Source organism: Oryx dammah, unplaced genomic scaffold (assembly GCF_014754425.2).
Source record: "Oryx dammah isolate SB20612 unplaced genomic scaffold, SCBI_Odam_1.1 HiC_scaffold_23, whole genome shotgun sequence".
Taxonomy (NCBI): Eukaryota; Metazoa; Chordata; class Mammalia; order Artiodactyla; family Bovidae; genus Oryx; species Oryx dammah.
In genome coordinates, this window is record NW_024070207.1 from 82,961,643 (window position 1) to 82,982,650 (window position 21,008).

General features: G+C 38.2%; 1 protein-coding gene across 3 annotated transcripts in view; it reads right to left on the bottom strand.

Annotated features, from left to right (window-relative positions):
* Positions 1-21,008, bottom strand: part of PHF8 (PHD finger protein 8) — a 109,087-nt gene that overhangs the window by 39,594 nt on the left and 48,485 nt on the right. For 2 of the 3 annotated variants that reach the window (XM_040266044.1, XM_040266045.1), the window contains exons 9-17: positions 13,370-13,457; positions 12,902-13,008; positions 11,291-11,382; positions 8,851-8,940; positions 6,684-6,986; positions 5,820-5,923; positions 1,006-1,184; positions 634-719; positions 22-155 (exon numbers count right to left, since the gene is read on the bottom strand). In XM_040266044.1, coding sequence (XP_040121978.1) covers positions 22-155; positions 634-719; positions 1,006-1,184; positions 5,820-5,923; positions 6,684-6,986; positions 8,851-8,940; positions 11,291-11,382; positions 12,902-13,008; positions 13,370-13,457 — 1,183 coding nt within the window. The remainder of the gene's footprint in view (positions 1-21; positions 156-633; positions 720-1,005; positions 1,185-5,819; positions 5,924-6,683; positions 6,987-8,850; positions 8,941-11,290; positions 11,383-12,901; positions 13,009-13,369; positions 13,458-21,008) is intronic. The other variant, XM_040266046.1, reaches the window with a different exon arrangement.

The following is a 21,008-nucleotide window of genomic DNA, read 5'->3' on the forward strand; positions in this document are numbered from 1 at the left end:
GAGAACAAAGCCAGTACTCACGTGAGGGCAGCATAATCAGGTCCCCCCACCTGCCTGCTGGCCTTGAGCAGATCAAGAATTCCACCGGCTCCACTCCCATTTCCAAGCTTGCCTTCGACCCCTTCTACAAGGTCCTCATCTGTTGTATAGTCCTCCTGTTGGAGAAAAGGGATATCACCTCAGCTGCCCAGGCCCTAATATATGGTTGACACTAATATCTTCTGAGCACCAAGTATCTACCAAGTACTAAGCAGAATATTTGTTTTCTCATCTTAGTCTCTGAAGCATCTTTGTGAGGCAAGTACTAGCTCCCATTTTACAGATAAGGAAACTAAGGCTCAGTGAAGTTAATGTATGTAAAGTCACAATCAGATATTCCAAATCAGATACTCTTTCTGCTACATCACACTGCCTTTTAGTCTACTCTATATTAAAGATTTTTAAAATATTTCAACTAAAGTATAATCTTCCATTTATATATTCAGGAGCACTTAGCATACAATCTTTCACTTTATAAATATTTTAGGAACCGAATGCATAGGATATCTCCCCCAACCTCAACTAAAATGACAAATCATATTCTGGTTCTGCAACCAGAACAAACAGAAGATAAGAAACAGGGAAGGCTCCTACCTCAATGTCAAACTCAACTTCTCCTGGTTCACGAACTCGATTGGGGTCAGAGCAAGGCTTCGCACGAGGCAACTTTCGGGGAAATTCTAGAAAGCAATAGAATGTACTTACCATGAAGCTAAGGTTAGTATCTGAGCCAAATACCCAGGAGAAAGAGACTAAAACTATAATTTTCCTGAAAGTAATGACCACAGATAAGTAATTTAAGGAGGTAAGGAATTAGTTCATAAATTAATCTCTAGAGCAAAGAAAGCCTATAGAGCTGGTAAATCAGAAAGTCAACAAGCTCAGGCCTAAGGTCTTGAGTCTACTGAAGGGACCAAAACCAAACTGAAATGGGCAGGGCAAGAAAGAAATAGAACAAGTACACACTTGGTCTTATTATCAGGGTCGCCTTCTCCTTTCCCAGTCTCTCATCAATCTGCAGTTCATCATCTGAATCCAAGTCCAATTCATCCTCCATCACCTGTTCTGACACCACCCTAGCCTTGTCTGCCTTCTTCATGATCTTGGCTCGCCGAGACTTGGATAAGTTCTTCACCCTCTTGGTACTGGAGAGAGAGTGAAGGAGAACATAAAAACAGTCTCACACAAAGGCAATTCTCTCCAAATTGTTCTATAGATTCAATGCAATCCTATCTAATCCATCTAGTTTTGTGGAGATTAATAAACTGAAACTAAAATGTATATGGGCATACAAAGGCCATGGCCAAAACAATTTCAAAAAAGAACAAAGTTGGAGGACTTATACTACTCAATTTCAAAATTTACTATAAAGCTACAGTAATCAAGGTAGTATGATATTGGCATAAGGATAAAAATGAATGGAACAGAATTGTGAATCTAGACCTAAATCCTTAAATTTATAGTCAACTGATTTCTGACAAAGGTGCTTAGGCAATTTAGTGGAGAAAGAATAGTCTTTTTAACAAATGATGCTGAAATAAGTGGATATCACATGCAAAAAAATGAACGTGAACTCTTACCTTATATCACACACAAAAATTAACTAAAAATGGATCATATATCTAAATGTAAAAACTAAAACTATAAAACTTCGAGAAGAAAATGTAGGAAAATATCTTGTGGCCTGGGATTAGGTAAAATTCAAAACATTTGTGCTTCAAAAGATACCATTAAGAAAAAGAAAAGACCAGCCACAGACTGGGAGAAAATATTTGTAAATCATTTATCTAGAAAAGGATGCGAATCCAGAATATTTAAATAACTCTTAGAACACAACAAGACAAAATGAATTAGAAAGTAAGCAAAAGATCTGAACAGACATTTCTCTAAAGTTGATACATAAATGTCCAATAATCACACCAAAAGATGCTCAACATCATTAGGGAAATGCAAATTAAAACCACAATAAGATACCACTTTACATCCATCAGAATGGCTATAATAACAAAGATGGGCAATAATAAGCATTAGCTAATATATGGAAAAACTCATAATTGCTAGTGGGGCTGTAAAATGGTAGATGCTTTGGGATAAATTTTGGCAGTTACTTAAAAAGCTAAATTTTATTCCTAAGTGAGAAACAAAAACATGTCCACACAAAAACTAGCATACAAATGCTCATAAGCACCATTATTCATAACAGTCAAAAAGCATAACCAATCCAAATGACCATCAACTAGAGAATGGACAAAGTAAATGTGGTAGATCCACACAATGAAATACTATTCAGCAATAAAAAGGAATCAATTAATGATATAGTCTACATCATGGATGAACTTCAGAAACATGTTAAGTGAAAGAAGCAAGACACAAGAGACTATATTTACATAGGAACTAAATGACTTCCATTTATATGAAGTATCTAAAAAGGCAAATTCATAGTGATAGAAAGAAGATTACTGGTTGCCTGGGTCTGGGGAAGAAAACCAGGACTGAATGTAAGTGGATATGAGTGATCTATTTGATGTGATAGAAATGTTCCAAAATTGGATTGTGGTGACAGTTGCATATTCTTTAAATTTACTAAGAGTCATTTAATTATACACTTAAAAAAGGTTAATTATATGATATGTAAATTATATCTCAAAAAACGTGTTAAAATATATAAAGTAGAAAGAACTCAAAAGTAGCTTAAATCTTAATAATTCTACCACACATGGTAAACAATGTTAACCAGTACAAACTGCTCAAATAAGCCTTATAAGTCAAGAGAAACAAGTTTTTGGTGAATATACATTCAACGAATAGTCATTTGGTGAACTGGCTTTTAGTGAATTAGCTGTTTTCTACCTCAAAGGGTTGCTGGGAGGATTAATGAGCTAATGTAGAGACTGACATATAACAAGTGACCCAATGGTAGCTAATCTTATAGTTCTCTGGGTCTCACTTTCCCACATTAGTAAAATAGGGATAACAACACTTACCCCTAAGGGTTGTTGTAAGGGCTAAATAATGTATGTAAATTGCTAACATAGAGTCTGACACAGAGCAGGTGCTCAATAAATGGTAGCTATTCAACCTTGATCTTTTATTAACTTCTAACTATGAAAAAATGTCAAACATAAAAAAATATTAAAAACTCCCATGTATCTAGGACCCAGCTGCTACTGCTAAGTCACTTCAGTCGTGTCCAACTCTATGTGACCCCCCAGACGGCAGCCTACCAGACTCCCTCGTCCCTGGGATTCTCCAGGCAAGAACACTGGAGTGGGTTGCCACTTCCTTCTCCAATGTATGAAAGTGAAAAGTGAAAGTGAAGTCACTCAGTCGTGTCTGACCCTTAGCGACCCCATGGACTGCAGCCCACCAGGCTCCTCCATCCATGGGATTTTCCAGGCAAGAGTACTGGAGTGGGGTGCCATTGCCTTCTCCGAGGACCCAGCTAAGTTTCAGCAATTATCAACATACATCCAATCTTGTTTCATTTGCACCTCAGCTCCCACAAAACATGGCACTATTCTGGAGAAAAGATCAGACATAGTAAGTATCATATCATCTGTAAATATTACTGTACCTGGACTCCCTAGGTTCACTTAGCAGCAGCCTCTAGCAGGTGGAAGGAAGTACTAGAAGCAGCACAAGGAATACTGATGAGGAAAGGGAAAACATCTCATGTCCTTAAAAACCATTATAGGCTGGAACCTCAGGACTCTCAACTTTCTCTTCCCCAGCAGACCAACCATAGGTTCTAGACAAAGGCAATGCTCAGTCTATCTTATTCTTGAGAAACTATGTTCTCAAATCACAAAGACAGCTCTGCTGCTTTCAGAATCTGCCCTGCCTTCACACTCCCTTTTCATGTATTTCCCAGCCAGGTAGACTTACTATACTCACCCCTGAGATCTGAAAACAATCTTTTCCTACAAAAAGGCTGTTAAGGTATCCTTGTCCCTTGTGTTCCTACACTGTTCATACTCTATACTTAGCTCCTGACTGCTCCTGTCTGGTGTTCTGAGTGTCCAGAAAATAACTTTTACCATCTTCCTCTGTCTCCCTACATGTTTGAGGATTTCTGACAACCTAGTTAGTTAGCTTCTGGCCATACCCACAACTATCATCATCATCACCACCACTGTCATCTTTCATTTTCAACTTCATTATTATATTTATAAAAGCAACCATTTATTAAACATTTACTATGTGCCAGGACCTGCAATAAGCACTTTATATACATTACTTCATTTAGTCCTCCAACAACCCTAAGATAAGTTTTATCTATAGAACAGATAAAATGAAGACAGAGAGATGCAGATATGTTAATTAGCTTGCCATAGGGAATATGTGTCAGAGCTGGGATTCAAATTCGGGATTGTCTGATTCCCAAGCTCAAGTTTTTTGTCAAAATGTGCTTTTATTCTTTTAGAAAACAGTCTGCTAAAAATTATTTTAAGAAAACTAATATATATTCACTGTACAAAATTCAAATGCTTTTGAAGTGAAAATTTCCTCTCTTGCCTCCCCTATCCTACTTTCCAGAGATAACTACTGTTACAAGTTTGGTGTGACAAGCATAAAATATATAACAAACATTGATATATTTATTTGCATGAATGTGTATAAACATCTCTGGAAGGAAAGCACTGACATTTGTGTTCCATGTGTGCAGAGGAAAACTGGAGAACAGAGAAGAGTGGGAGCAAAATTTTTTCCTATGTATTCTTTCACACTTATTGAATTTTAAACTGCATGCATTTTAAACCTCTTTTAACAAGTTAAATGAAAAATAAAGGCAAGGGACTTCCCTGGTTGCCCAGTGGTTAAGAACCTACCTTGCAATGCAGGGAATTCAATCCCTGGTCAGGAACTAAGATTCTACATGCCACAAAGCCACATGCCACATGCCACAACTACTGAGCCCATGCTCTCTGGAGCCTGTGTGTCTCAACTTGACAGCACACATGCGGCAACTACTGATACCCGCATGCTCTGGAGCCCATAGGACACAAGCACAAAGCCTGCACATCATAACTACTGAGTCACTGTTCCCCAACCAAAGATGCTACATGATGCAACGGAGATCCCACATGCTGCAACTAAGATCCAATACAGGCAAATAAATAAATGTAAAAGACTGTACATTACTTTTTTACACACACACATATGCATAGATGCTTTTTTAAAAAATTAAAATGAACTATTCCCATATATTATCTTGCAACCTGATTTTTTCACTTAAAATGTATCTTGGAAATCTTTTCACATCAATAGATACTAAACTCATTCTTTTTAAGTTACACAGTATTCTATTCCATAGATGTACCATAATTTATCCAACCCTTATTAATGAGCGCTTCCAACTATTTACTATTACAATGATATAGTGAACACTGAATATTTCTCTTTACACACCTGGCAAATATTTCTACAAAATAAGTTCCTAAAAACTGAATCACAAAAGGTATATAAAAAACTAATGCTCTTATCCAGTATACTATACTACTTCCTATTCCTGCCAACAGTTCTGATCCACTGACTTGCTGAAATTACTAGAACTTATACAAGATTTTTCTCAGAATTGCCAATTAGTTCCAGATCTCTCCCCTTACCCACTCCCAGCACTACCATGGTTCTCTGTACTAACCAATGCTTTCTGATAATATCTGGGTATTTCCCCAAGTACAGTTCCTCCCTCACCCATGTCCCAGCCCCAGGTCCCAATTCCATGCCTTGCATATTGCTACCAAAAATCCCAGCATCTCTGCTTCTTCTTCCCACCTCACCTGCCATTAGACATCAATAGGGCCAGCGGGCCCTCATTCCCATCAAGGTCCAAGTCTGGCGAGTCATCATCTGAGTCATTCAAGCAGGTGCCAGTGATGTTGAACTGCAGGAGGAGGAGGCTCAGTTGTCACCTGTCTGGAACTCCCATGTGAATCAGAATAACCAGTTCCCTCTGGTTTTACTGGTAGAGTTCACTATCAAAACCACCTGAACCAAGGTCTTCAACTATGCTGTCCCCCCATCTCCAACCCAAATGATCACAAGAGCAGAAGGTTGAGAATGTATGGCTAGCTCAGGGGAAACCTATCAATCTTGCAAAACATGTTCCCTAAAAGGAGGGTGGAGCGTTTTCACATGCCCATGGAGGGTACCACAATCTTTAAGCAAGGCGGGGCCCTGGAGGACTTTTCTAAAAAATCTGTTCAAGACTCCAACCTGCCACTCATATACCATGTACTCAAATATCATTCTTATCCTAGTATTTCAAGATCAGCTCAAGTGTCATGTTTTCTGAGAAGAGCTCCTGACCATCATCCCTACCCAGATACAATCATCCCCTCCCCTGTGTCTCAGGGTCCCACACTCACCCTTAATTGTGGCATCCACATCTCATTGCACTCATTTCTTTTTATGCCTATCTTTCTCACTAGCCTGTTGGCCTCTTGAGGGTTATTGTCTGCAGCAGCTATCACAGTGCCCAGCATAGACAAGGTCTCAATAAATGCCTGTTAAATGAGTGGGACTGGTAGCCAAACACCAGGGGCCCTAAGGGAGGTGGGACGACAGGAGAGCTTTTCCTTTTGATACTCTGCTCTTCCAAGGGACCCAAAAGGGTTGGGCTGAACCCATTGGCCAGCACCCACCTTTGCTTTCTGGGAAGAGCCTGTCTTCAGTGCCTGATGACTGTATGTATCCATGAGATTATAGCTCAATTGGCCAGCAGGCCCCAAGGCTGAGCTCTCCTTTCCCTTTCGCTCTGCCTTCTTGAAGAATTCCTTGGGCTTCAGGCCTTTCTTCTTTGAACCACTTTTGGAGGGCAGTGACAGCCTGGACATGGATACTGAAGTGGAATGGGCTGGCCTGGTTAAGGGAATGGAGCCGGCTGGGAAGATCCTCTGCAGCCCAAAGATATTGCTCGTCTTCCCAACGTTCTGTTGGAAGATATCCTACAAGAGTGTTAGGACATGAGGGGTTAGAGCTTACTCAAGGGTTCTCTCTACACTAAGAGCAGAGGTCTGTTCATGGCACTGGTGGTACTGCCATGAAGGGGCTTAAAGATGCTCCACATAGGCACTTATGCACACCCTAGTTTTTGCACAAAAGTCATCAAGAATTTACCGGGTGGCATTTCTTTACCCAGCCATTGACGAGTAAGAAGACGAGCAGAGAAAAAGCCCAGCACTACTATCAAAACTGGAGAGAAAAGACTCCAAGAGCAGCTGACATGAGACAGAAAATAATTGAGTACTAAAATGTGTGGTTCCAACTCTAAGGACTACAGGAATTAAGAGAAGAGAGCTTCTAGTTCTAAATCTGCTACTCATTAGCTCTGTGACCAAGGGTAAATGCTCTGATCACTCTAGGGATCTGTTTTCTCAGCTGTAAATTTAACGGAGCAGACTGGAAATATGGTTTTCAAAGATGCTCTGTGGCTTCTTTGAACTTCTTGGGAAGAGCCTCCCTGGGGATTGGAGGTAGGTGGAAGGCAAATAAGAGAAGCAAGTGGAGCTCTAAGCCTCCCACCTTCATAACTGCTACTTATTCATAGTAGCTATGCTTCAATTGGTTGCATATATTGAGCTTCCATGTAAGATTTCATTTGAAAAAAAAGGATTTCACTTCTTCAAAACATTTGAAAGCCAGTGAAAAAGATATCATCCACCTCTAAGTCCTCTTCCAACCAACCCAAAGTTCTGTGTATACAAAACTTACATAGCCAGAGAAAAGACAGGCATTTTAACTAAACCCTGATGGATTCTGACAGATGGAAGTGGAAGAAAATTAGGTAGGAGGCAGGCAACGTTAAGCCATGGTGTAATGGTGCAGGCAGTGGAACATGCTGCAAGAGGTGAGGCTAGAAGTCCAACTTCCCAGTAGCGCACTCTGACCACCCTTTAGCATGTTTCGTGCCTGTATTCTGGGTGCTAAATGGAACTTTACAGCTTCTGAGCTAAAAGAAAGTTGAAACTTCAAGTCCAGTTCTCCTCTGGTGCCTCTGCTACTTCACCAGCCCACACTGAGTTCTCTCTTCACTGCAAAGTCTAGTAACAACAATGGCTCTCATTTATTGAGTACTTACTCTGCCAGGCACTGTGCAAGGGGCTCTACATACATTAGCTCTTAATCATAACAAAACTCTGAAAAGGTGGTATTGTCCCCACTTTACAGATAAGGATACTGAGGCCCTGAACTTCTAGCAAGTGACAGAGCAGAAACCAGAACCCAAGTTTCTCTGAGTCTCTTACCACTACACCTCACTGCCTCGTGGTATATGCCACCTGTTGAAACATGGCTTTGTAATCATCTTCAACCCGGGAGAACTGCCATTTTGTAGAATGCAGAGACTGAGTAAAAATATTAATAACAACAACTACTACTATGACCTCCACCACCCACAATCACATGACCCACCATCAGAATTTATTGAACACCCACTATCTGCCCAGTCTTATACTTTGTGCTCAATCTATATTACCTTATTCAATCCTCTTAACAATCCCTCAGTAGTTATTAGCTATAGCCACTTTAGAGATGAGGAAACTGAGGCTCAGACAGGTTAACTTTGCCCAGGGTACTCTACTAGATTGTGAGTTCTTTGTGGGCAGGCACTGTAATTACTTATGTGTCCTAAGCACCTAGCCCAACATGTGGCATATGTGAGGCACATAATAATTATTTGAATGAATGAATAGGGTCCTTGGTGGGGTCTTCTCAATTCTTCCCGAGCTCCCACGCCAGTTGCAAAAGCCTGACCTGCCACTTGAGTCTTAAGCCCTTTTCAAATGCCTCCCCTGTTCCCATGCTTCTTACTTCCACCAGGCGGATCTCCCTAGCCAGATCTTTAATGAGCTGAACAGTCCGCACTGTCTCCGGGATTTCATCCTCATGGTCTGGCAGAGCCTGTCAAACAAAACGCATGAGAAATAGATCCACACATAAGAAACAACTGATTTTCAACAGTTACCAAGGCGATTCAATGGAGAAAGGGTAGTCTCTTTAACAAATGGTACTTAGACTGATCAGATATCCACATGCAAGAAAAGACCTTCATTCTATATTTTGCATCAGATATACACAGACTCAATATGGATTATAGAATAAATGCCATAACTAAAACTATAAACCTTTTAGAAGGAAACAGAGAAGGAAATCTTTGTGATCTTAGGTTAGGCAAAGATTTCTTAGGACATAAAAAGTATGAATCATAAAAGAAAAACTGATAAATTAGACTTATTTAAAAAACATTGTTAAGGCAAACCACTGACTGGGAGGAAATATTTGCAAAACATAAAGGACAGTGTCAAGAGGTGTGAGGAACTTAGTTGTGGGCTTTAACCACACCCCTCAGAAAGTCAAGAACCTCAGGAAGAACCCAGCCTCTTCACTTGTGAGCACAGAACTCACTGCTGAGCAGCTATAGGCCCACAGCTAGCCCAACAGCAACTCAGGGAGGGACCTGTTGGTTATCTCTTTTTTAATTCATTAATGATTTTATTTACATCTTTATGCAGACAGACCTCTCTAGCTTTTCCTCTGTGATTTCTTCCACCAGTTTTGACTTGAAATCTGTATCCAAAGAGTACTGATAAAAATTCCTCAGCATTTCTTCCTTGCTTCCCATGGTTTAACTCTTTTAATCATCTGGAATTTATTTTGGTGGCTGGGCAGCAATGGGGGCTGAGAACCCATGTGACCCAAATGGATAACCCTGACAGCTCCCTCCTCCCTGCCCAGGGGCTCTGGAAAGGTGAAGGAGCAAGTGCTTCTCATGGAAGTCATTTGCACTTCACAAAAGTTTTCTTCCATGAGTGCGGGCTCCTCAGTTCTATGTCCTCCTCTCTTCCAGCTCCCTCTGGTCACACTGTCTGGGGCCATTCTTTGGTCCTTGAGGCCATCCTAGCCCAGGACATGAGTGCTTAGGACCTACCCACCTCCCTCCCTTAAAGGTGTTCCTGAGACAGAGTCAATCGAAGTTCACTTCAGAGAAGGGTCTGGTGGGATGCACAGTCAGAAATGAAACCCAAGGCAGCCACACCTGAGGGATGTGGCAAAACAGAATCAAAGGCTAAAGCCCAGGTACAGGTGAGTCCAGAGAGCAAGAGAAGGCCCAAAACATGAAGTGCAAGAATATTTGAGGGGAAGGCTGTCAACAGGAAAAGGGGAAATTGAGTAAATTAAGCCTTCAGTGGCTGAAGAGTCTCCTCAAACTACTGTATGCAGGGGAAGGAATGTATAAGAATATCAGAAGTATAAAAGAATATATTGGTGTTTCCTTTTTTGCATTTCTTAAAATTGTTTTTTTCTAATAAATCAAACATTTTGAGTAGGTAATCCATTCACATAGCTCAAAAATCAAACAATATAAAAAGATATATATTGAAAAGACTTTGTTCTTGCCATCAGCCCCTCTAGCCCACCCCAACAGGTAACCACTTTTATTACTTTCTTCTGAACCCCTCCAGATTGTGTCTTCAGGCAAATACAAGCACATACAAATATAGTTCTTATCCCCTCTCCTGCTTTACACATAAGGCAGCACACTATACATACGGTTAGACACCTTTACATGATAAATTATAGAAGTCTTCCCAAATCAGTATATAGACAGGTTCCTTAATCTCTTTTATAGCTGTTTAGTATTCAGTTGGATAGATGGATATTGGTATATTCCTAAAAAGCCATTTTGGCAGCATGCATCAAGAGTCTTACATTTTTCATATACTTTGATTTAGCAATTGCTCTTCTAGGAATCTATCCTGAAGAAACAATCAAGAGATGAAGGACAAAGACTAATGCAAACAGATATTTACTGCATGATTTTCTAGAACTATTCCCCAAATAAATAAATAAAAAGGAAGCAACAATAAACAAGTGGTTAGGTAAGGATGGTACATCCCGGCAAAAGAATATCATGTGACTATCAATGTTTTTGGAGAACTTGGTGACACAGAAAAATTAAGATAAACCAATCAATTCAGATACAAAATTATATGTACAGGGTGATAGCAATCATGTTTTTAAAATACATATTACAAAAAAACAAAACAAAATATATCCACATGTTAATACCCTCTGTGAGTGTTAAAATTACAGGTGAAGTTTTTCTTTCTTAATACTCTTCTGTCCTCCACTCTAATGCCAGGAGCCCACAAACCTCCCTGGTATCTTCTACCTCCCCAGAAGATCTTTCCAAAGCCAGTCCCTACTGACAGTAGACCTCTAAAGTAGATAGAGAAATAAGTATATTTACTTCTTTCTTTGTCCAGGCTCTAAAGGCCAAGTTCAGGGCTTTACCACCATGGACCAGGTAGGAAGCAGGGTGTCTCCTGTTTTCTCGCAAACCTACAGGGGGAAAGAGGAAGGTAGAGTGTCAAAGAAACCATGCAGGGAAGTGAAGGACTTTTTACTTTTTTTCAGGCAACCAGAGAAAATGTTCAAGGTTCTGAGCATAACTCTAGATCTCAGTTCTTATAATGGTGTTCATTTTATGAGTACCTTGACATCTACTATCTCATTGAACCCTATACCCAACCCTGTAAGCCAGATATCATCTTCATTTTATAGTTCAGAAAATAAGGCCCAGAGAGGCAAAGAATACAAAGGCCACACCTGGTAAGTGACAAAGCCAAGACTGAAACCATGTCTGTCAGAATCTGACACCAGTCTTCTTTCTACACTACTCTGCCTCTTGGGTTTCAAAACACTCAAGAGGACCACAATTGCCACCTACACAGATCTGAAGAGCCATTAATGCCTTGTTCTGAGTTACTCCAGGAGGAGATTATAACAAACATCCAAATTTAGGCTCAATAAAGAATTTTCTACTGAACTAAGTTGCAAGGAGATCCAACCAGTCCATTCTGAAGGAGATCAGCCCTGGGATTTCTTTGGAGGGAATGATGCTGAAGCTGAAACTCCAGTACTTTGGCCACCTCATACGAAAAGTTGACTCATTGGAAAAGACTCTGATGCTGGGAGGGATTGGGGGCAGGAGGAGAAGGGGACGACAGAGGATGAGATGGCTGGATGGCATCACTGACTCGATGGACCTGAGTCTGAGTGAACTTTGGGAGTTGGTGATGGACAGGGAGGCCTGGCGTGCTGCGATTCATGGGGTCGCAAAGAGTTGGAGACGACTGAGCGACTGAACTGAATTGAAGCTGTTCAGAACAGATAATAAGCAGTTAGTCATCTAGCCCCTGAATGAACACTTACATGACAGTCTATCTAGGTGGCAGAATAAGGGCTTGAGGTATTGCATAAGAGACTATACTCACTGGCCTCTGAGGTTTTTTGTAACTCTTCCTGGCCAAGTCATTTGGGAAATCTCAGTCTGAGTAAGGGAGCCACTCTATTTCAGAGCAAACCAGGAAAGAAGAAACCCAGTAGGTTGGCTTCTACTTGGGCCGATACCCAAGACCAAACCAATGAGGTCAGCGTAGGACTGGGCCTTGTCCCCGAGGTAGGGATATCCAGAGAACTCTGACACTATTCAGATTGAGTTTCTTATTTTAAGAATAGGAATAATTTTACTGTGATCCAATTTTCTCAGCTCCTTTTATTAAATAAGATATTTAAAATCCATGCCTTACTCTACGTTATACTTAGTAAAAAGCCAATTTCAAAAGATCACAAAATTTGGTTCCATTTTTATAACATTCTTGAAATGACAAAATTAGAGAGATGAAAAACAGATCAGTGGTTTCCTAAAGTTATGGATAGTTTAACAGGAGAGAGTGGGTGAGATTATAAAGGGGTAGCACTACAGAGATTTTTGTGGTGATAGAATAGTACTGTATCTTGATTGAGGTGTTGGTTATGAGAACAGGGCAAAAAGGACAGTTGGCAAAGGGCTCCATACCTCGAAAAATGTCCAGGATGTGCTTTCCCACATACCAACAGATGGTCTCAAAGTTGGGGAACTTGAAGAGGTCTGCTGTGCTCAACCGCTTCTCAATCTCATAGGCTCTGGAGGAAGTAGTTACAACAATAACAATGATGAGGATACTGTTTACTGGGCACCTACTATGTATCAGGTATTGTTCTGGATGGTTTGTATCCATTATCTCTAATCCTCACAACTATCCTTTAAGACTTCATTTTATGGGTTAGAAAATTTGAGCTCAAAGATTATGTGACTTGATAGTCACATAACTGCTAAGTGAGGAAGAGGTATTCATCTTCCACTGAACATCATCAGGAACCAATATCCATTCCTTTATGATCATCTCGCCTCCTTCTATGCTGTACTCCTCACTATAGGGGAGAACTCAAGGACTCCAGCAGATGGAAATGGCCAACTTGGGATCACCAGAGCTTCAGGACTCACTTGAGCTGCATTTCAATATTAAGGCTGTGTAAGAAATTCCCTCCAAAGGCAAGGCAGTCCACGGGGGTCAGCACAGCATGAATCCATCCTGCAGTGTAACAAGGCAAAAATCATAGCTGGCAGAGGGCCTTTCTTCCTTTGGACATCTCCACTGCCCACTCAGCTCAAACACAATACCTTGGAGAATCCAGTCTGGCAGTAACTCAGAATATTCTAGGTTCCTCCACATTCCCAACACCCATCCAGGCCAAGTCTGTCATCATTATAACCCTGTACAGGACCAACCTATGGGGTTAATAAATTCCTTCTACATCCCCCTCTCTGTACTTCAAAATCTCTTTGGTGCCTCACCTATCTTCTCTCTTATCACTAAGAAAGGCATCATCTCCTTGCTATGACTACCTCTTCGAACTCTGTCCTAAGTAAAACAAAGAGCTTTTTGTGTTAGACATGGGTTCAAATCCTGCCATTTTCTAGCTAAATATCCACTTCACAGGTTGATTGTGAAGAATATACCTAGCTGAAACTAAATTATTTTCCTTGCCCTTGACCCTATACTGCTTTCTAGGACCTCCTGATTTTCCTTCTTAAATCTCTTTCATATTCATCTCCTCTTCTACTGTTCATCCATCCAAGCTACTAATGGTTTGGTTCAGAGCCTTCATTATTTCTTACTTATGCTACTTATAACAGCCTCCAAACTGTCTCCTCTAACACCAATGGTTCTTTAAGAGGTGATACAGGGAATCCTGGGGCTCCTAGAGCCTCTTTCAGAGCATATGCAAGGTCAAAACTATGTTCATAATAATACTAGGATGTTATTTGTCTTTTTAATTTTCATTCTCTCATAGGTATACAGTAGAGTTTTTCAAAGGGTATAGGAGATGATATCATAACACGCAGAGGCAGATTTGAGGGCCTTAAGTTTTCTATTAACCCAAACATTAAAAAGATTTGAAGAAATGTGAAGGTCAAGCTTTTAACTAAATTTTTAGTTTGAAAATAGTTATTTTTCATAAAAATGGTTACTTATGCTAACATATAATGGGTTTATTCTTGCTTTTTTCTCAATGAACTAATAAATATTTTTAAATAATCAGTTTTAATTTATAATTTGGTAAATATTAATACATATAAACCACATAAATAAAAGTTCTTTGGGATCCTCAATAATATTTAAGGGTATAAAGAGAGCTAGAGTCCAAAGTGTTTGTAAACTACTGCTCCACAACAATCTTGATCTCTGAAGTCTATCTTCCAAATCCCAATCCTAAGTGATATATCCAAAATACAAATCTGCCCATATCATCTCTTGCTTGAAACTCTTAAATGAAATGTACATCCACAGAATAGATAAATTGCTGTAGAGTGGAATAATAGAAAGCAAGTAAAATGAATGAGCAATAGCCACACATATCAACAGGATCTCACAATTATAATGTTCAGAGAAAAATATATGTAATATGATTCTATTTGTATAACAAAAATATGTAAAACAGAGACTTCTCTAGTGACTGGAGGTTAAGACCACACCCCCTCCCCCCACCAAAAAACATGTAAAACAATACTATACACTGCTTAGTTGCTTAGTAAGGCATTACCTATGTAATAAAGGGATAAAAATGCAGGAGAATGATATCATCAACTTTAGGACAATGGCTAGCTCTGAGAGGGCAGAATGGGAAATTGAGGAGAGATATATAGAAGGCTTCAAATATGTTTGTAATATATTTTTAGTTAAGTTATAAACACATAAATGTTCACTATTTTGCTTCATCTAAAATATTTCATGAGAAATTAAACAAATAAATCTTTAATAGTCCCCAGTTGCCTCCGAAGTAAGTTCAGCCTGCCAGTCTTTTCAGCTTCATCTGCTCCCAGCCTTTGGTCTTTAGGCTCTAGTATTCATAAACTGCTTCACACATCTTTGCTCTGCTTATGTCTTTCCCTAATCTGAGAGGTCTTTTATACCTTTATTTCCTTTATCAGTAGCCACTTACCCTTCAGGTGTCACTCTTCTGAGAAGACTGTCACAAACTTCTGGCCAGACTAAGTGTTCTTCTCTGTGCTCCCCAAACTTCTGGTGAATACCTCTATTGTGTCTATTAGAACATTATACTGAAATGGCCTATACATCTTTAATCTCTAGCACCTAGCACAATGTTGGGGCAGACAGTAAACATGAAATGCTTGTAGAACTAAGCAGATTGTGGGAGTATCTACCAAGAAACAAATGAATTCAACTCAAATCTCTGGTAAACAAGTTCAATTTACCAGTTACCAAGTGTCCAGTGTTAAAAAAAAAAAACCAACCATGTTAAAACTCAGCAAAGAATTTAAAGATGGGTAAATAAATGCCTGGGAATAGAAAACTATAAAAGAGGAAAGCAGATGGGTATGGGGGTGGGTGTGTGTGACTTGCCTTAAACATTCTATAAAACCAATGTAATCAAATCAATGTAAGAATAAACAAATAGATCTGAGTAACAGAAAAGTCCAGAATTATACAATATAACGTTAGACAAAGATGTTAGAATTATATGACATGAATTTTAAAGGAATTATCATAAAAATGCTTCAATAAACAATTACAAACATGCTGGAAACAAGCAAAAGAAGTAGAGAGATAATCCATAAATAAGCAAATGGAAATTATAGAACTAAAAAAATACTTCATCTGAAATATATAATGAAACAATGGATTCAACAGAAGAATGGAGACAATGAAGAAAAGAATCAGAGAATTTTAAAACAGGACAACAGAAAGCATCCAACATGAACAAGAGAAAGGAAACAGACTGAGTGAAAAATAAACTCAGGAACCCAACAAGGAAACTACTGTATATGTATAGCACAGGGAACTATATTCAATATCTTATAATAAACTATAAAGGAAAATAATCTAAAAAAGATATATATATGTAAAATTGAATCATTTTGCTGTATACCTGAAACACTGTAAATCAACTATATGTCAGTAAAATTTTTTTTAAAGACCAAAAAACAAAGAACCATGCAATGGGACAGAAAAAAAGTCTCAGGAACCTGTAAGACTACAGCAAAATATGTTATATTCGTATCATCAAAGACCCAGAAGAAAAGTTAAAGAGTGTGGGGCTGAAAAGTATTTGAAGAAATAATATCTAAAAACTTTGCTAATATGGCAAAAGACATAAACCTACACATTCAAGAAGCTCAGTGAACACATAATAGTATAAACCCAAAGAAATCCACATATTATTGTCAAATTGCTGAGAAACCAAATAAAAAAGAAAAAATATTGAAAGTGGCAAGAAATAACACATACAGGAGAAAAAATAATTTGAAGGATAGTCAAAATCTTTTCATATAGAAGCTAGAAGGAAGCAGCACAACATTAAAGTACTAAAAGAAAATAACTATCAACCCAAAATTCTATATTCAGCAAAAATATCTTTCAGGAGTGAAAGGGAAATCAAGACATTTACAGATGAATTGGCAGCAGACCTACCCTGAAACTCTAAACAGAGGGGAAATAAGAGAAGGAACCCTGGAACACCAAGAAGGAAGAACAATGGAAGAGTAAAAATACAGGTAAAAACAACAGACTTTCCTGCTATATGGGTATTGAAATTATGTTTGACAGTTGAAACAAAAATTAAAACATGATGTGATGTGGATCTAATGTATGCAGAGGAAATATTTAAGGCAAATACATTATAAAAGGTAAAGAGATGTGAAAAGAGGTAAGGTTTGAACCCTTTCCTCAAACTGGTAAAATGTCAATTAAAATGTCAATACCAGTAGACATCTTACTGTGGTAAGATTCATATATGTATGTAAGTATATACATATATAGATATGGACATATTTACACATGTAAACACATGTACATATTTATCTATACATGTACATATGCATATATATTCACACATATAAAACTAGAGCCAACACTAAAAAAAACTATACAAAATCTGAAGCTAAAAAATTTATATGGAAATTAAAAGTGAAAAACAAAGTTGGAAGGCTGATACTTTCCAATTTCAAACTTACTACAAATGTATAGTAACTGAGACAGTGTGATACTGTCATAAAGACAGACATATAGATCAATGGAATAGAATTCAAAGTTCAGAAATAAACCAACATATGGTCTATGCTGCTGCTGCTAAGTTGCTTCAGTTGTGTTTGACTCTGTGCGACCCCATAGATGGAAGCCCACCAGGCTCCCCCATCCCTGGGATTCTCTAGGCAAGAATACTGGAGTGGGTTGCCATTTCCTTCTCCAATACATGAAAGTGAAAAGTCAAAGTGAAGTCGCTCAGTCGTGTCCGACTCTTCGCGACCCCATGGACTGCAGCCTACCAGGCTCCTCCGTCCATGGGATTTTCTAGGCAAGAGTACTGGAGTGGGGTGCCATTGCCCTCTCCAACTAATTCACTAGTTTAGTATGCAATAAAATAACAGAGGCTTTGAATAAGTTAAACTGGCTAGTAACAACTAATTAGTTTTCTTCAGTGATCACTGTTCTTCTACATAGGCAGGATAATTAATTCACAGTCTTTCTGGTCTATCTTCAACTATTCTTGCACTACATAATCAATTAGGGACATCTTTTTACAGATATATGAAGAGAACACAGGTAGCTTTACGTAAGTTGAGTTTGTTAAATCTATTTGTTATGATAAGGGATTTCTGACACAAAAATTGCTCACTGCACACTGACCCCCGGAGAAGTGATGAAACAAGACAGCTGATGTTAGGAGGTATATGGGAGTGGGGTAGGGTGAGAAGTCATGGATAAATTAAAAACTGGCAAGTATCTGCTGAAGCAGAGTCACTTTTTAGAGGGCATAAGAAAAACTGATAAGTCACCATTTTGGTCTCTTTAGAGAAATCCATTTATTGTTAAGAACTTAAGACCATTTACTACCATTCATGCTGCAAAATGCAGTAGTCACACTATTTCCAAAAGGATCCTAAAAACTGTAGTGCAAAAGAAATCTAAGAAAATAAATAATTACAAAACCACCAACATTTTTCAAAGAAATGTGCTCAAAACAGTGACTTTTACAAAAAATGTGAATTTGTTTTAAATGAAAAAAGAATTCTCTCTATGAAAGATCAAAGACTCATTTCACAGATAACTTATACTGCATTAATGACTTGATTAACAGTGTACAAAGAAGGGTCATGGACTTTTTAAATTAGGTCTGAGCGATCAATATAAATACTGATGGGGGAGTGTTTTGTATAGTCAACTGATTTTTGACAAAGGTGTCAAGACAATTCAATGGGGAAAGAATGGTCTTTTCAAATTGTTCCAGGACATATGGACATCCACATGCAAAGGAATAAAATTGGACCCATATCTCACACCATACACAAAAATTAAATTGAAATGGATGGAAGGCATAAATGTAAGAACTAAGAAGAAAACACAGGTGTTACTCTTCATGACTCCAAATTAGGCAATGGTATCTTAGATATAATACCAAGTACAAGCAAAGAAAAAAATAGATAAACTGGATTTTTGTGCTTCACAGACCATAGCAAGAAAGTGAAAAGACAATCCCAAGAATAAGTGAAAGTATTTGCAAATCATACATCCGATAAAAGTCTAATCCAAAATACATAAAGAATTCCTACAATTCAACAATAGAAAGATAAATTACCTGATTAAAGAATGGGCAAAAGTTCTGAATAGATATTTCTTTTAAAAAAGATATATAAACATCCAATAAGCACATGGAAAAATGTTTAAAATCAATAGCCATTAAAGAAACACAAAATAAAAATCACAGTGAGCTACTACTTCACATCACCAGAATGGTTATAATCATAATGATAAGCAAAAACAAGTGTCGGGAAGGATGTGGAAAAACTGAGACCCTCATAAATCATTGGTGGAAATGTAAAATGCAGCTGCTTTAGAAAATAGTTTGGCAATTCCTTAAGAAGTTAAACACAGAGTTACCATATGACTCAGCAATCCCTTTCCTAAGTAGATATACCCAAGATAACTGAAAATATAATATCTGTTAACACAGTAACTTGTACATGAATGTTCATAACAGCACTATTCATAATAGGCAAAAGGCGAAAAAAACCCAGATGTCTATAAAATGATGAATGGATAAACAAAATGTGGTGTATCCTTACAAATGGAGTACTTTTCAGCCATTTAAAGAATGAAGTATTGATAAATGCTATAACATGGATGAACCTTGATATGCTGGATGACAGAATCCAGACATAAAAGACCACATACTGCATGATTCCATTTACATGAACTATTCAGAAAAGGAAAATTCATATACAAAGAAAAGTACAAAAGTGGCTGATAGGGGCTGGTGAGGAGAAGGAATGGGGAGTGACTGCTAATAGGTACAAGGTTTCTTTTTTTTTAAAGTGATGAAAACTTTCTGGTATTAGTGCTGATGCTTGTACAACTTGATGAAAACCTGAATTGTACCCTTTAACAATATGGTAATTTTAATGGTATGTGCATTATATCTCAACTTTTTAACAAGCACATTTAGGGGACTTTCCTGGTGGTCCAGTGGCTAAGACTCTGTGCTCCCATTGCTGGGGGCCTGGGCTGATCCCCAGTCAGGAAACTACATTCCCACATGCCACAACTAAGACCCAGCACAGCCAAATAAATAAATACATTTCTTTTAAAAAAAAGCACATTTAACAAAATGAAAACTACAACATATCAAAATATGTGACATAGCTAAATCAGTTCTGAGGGGGAAATTTATTGCACTAAATACATTAAAAGTGAAGAAAAATCTTAAGTCAATAATCTAAGCTATTGTCTCAAGACTGAAAAAAAGGAGAGCAAAATAAACCCAAAGTAAGCAGAAAGAAGGAAAAAAGATAAAAGCAGAAATCAATGAAATTGAAAACAGAAAGACTACATTGAAAATCACAATGAAACAACAGATGATTCTTTTAAACGTTCAACAAAATTGAAATTCACAGATTACTAACATCAAGAATGAAAAGAGGGTACAGTAGAGACTTAGAAGATATCAAAAGAATAATAAGAAATACTATGAACAACTCTTCACATATAAATTTGACAACTTAGATAAGATGGGCCAATTGCTCCGAAAGCACCAACTATTACAACTCATGCAGTCAAAAATAACTTGAATAGCCTAATAAAGTTTAAGGAAATTGAATGTTAATTAAAATCTTTCCCAAAAGGAAAGCTCTAGGTCCGTGTGGCTGCAATAGAGAATGATACTGAACATTTTGAGAAAATTTAACACTAATTCTGAAATCAAGGAATTAAGAAATTAGATAGTCAAGAAAAATCTAAATAAATGGAGAGACACACTGTGTTCATGGAAGATGCAACATACTAAAGATGTCAACTTTCCCCAAATTGAGACAACTAGGTTTTTTCCCCCAAAATAGCCATACTCAGACCTCACTTCAGATCTATGAATTCATAATTCTAGGGGTAAAGCCTAGGCATTTATTGTTTCAGGGAAAAAAAAAAAAAAACCCTATCCCTACCCAGGTCATTCTGACTTATAGCTTACAATGTCAATCTCTCCAGTCACTATCTCTAGAGTCATGGGGCTGAGAGTCCTGTTTTCTAACTGTCCACCAAGTTGACATCAGTTCAGTGCAAAAGAAGCCT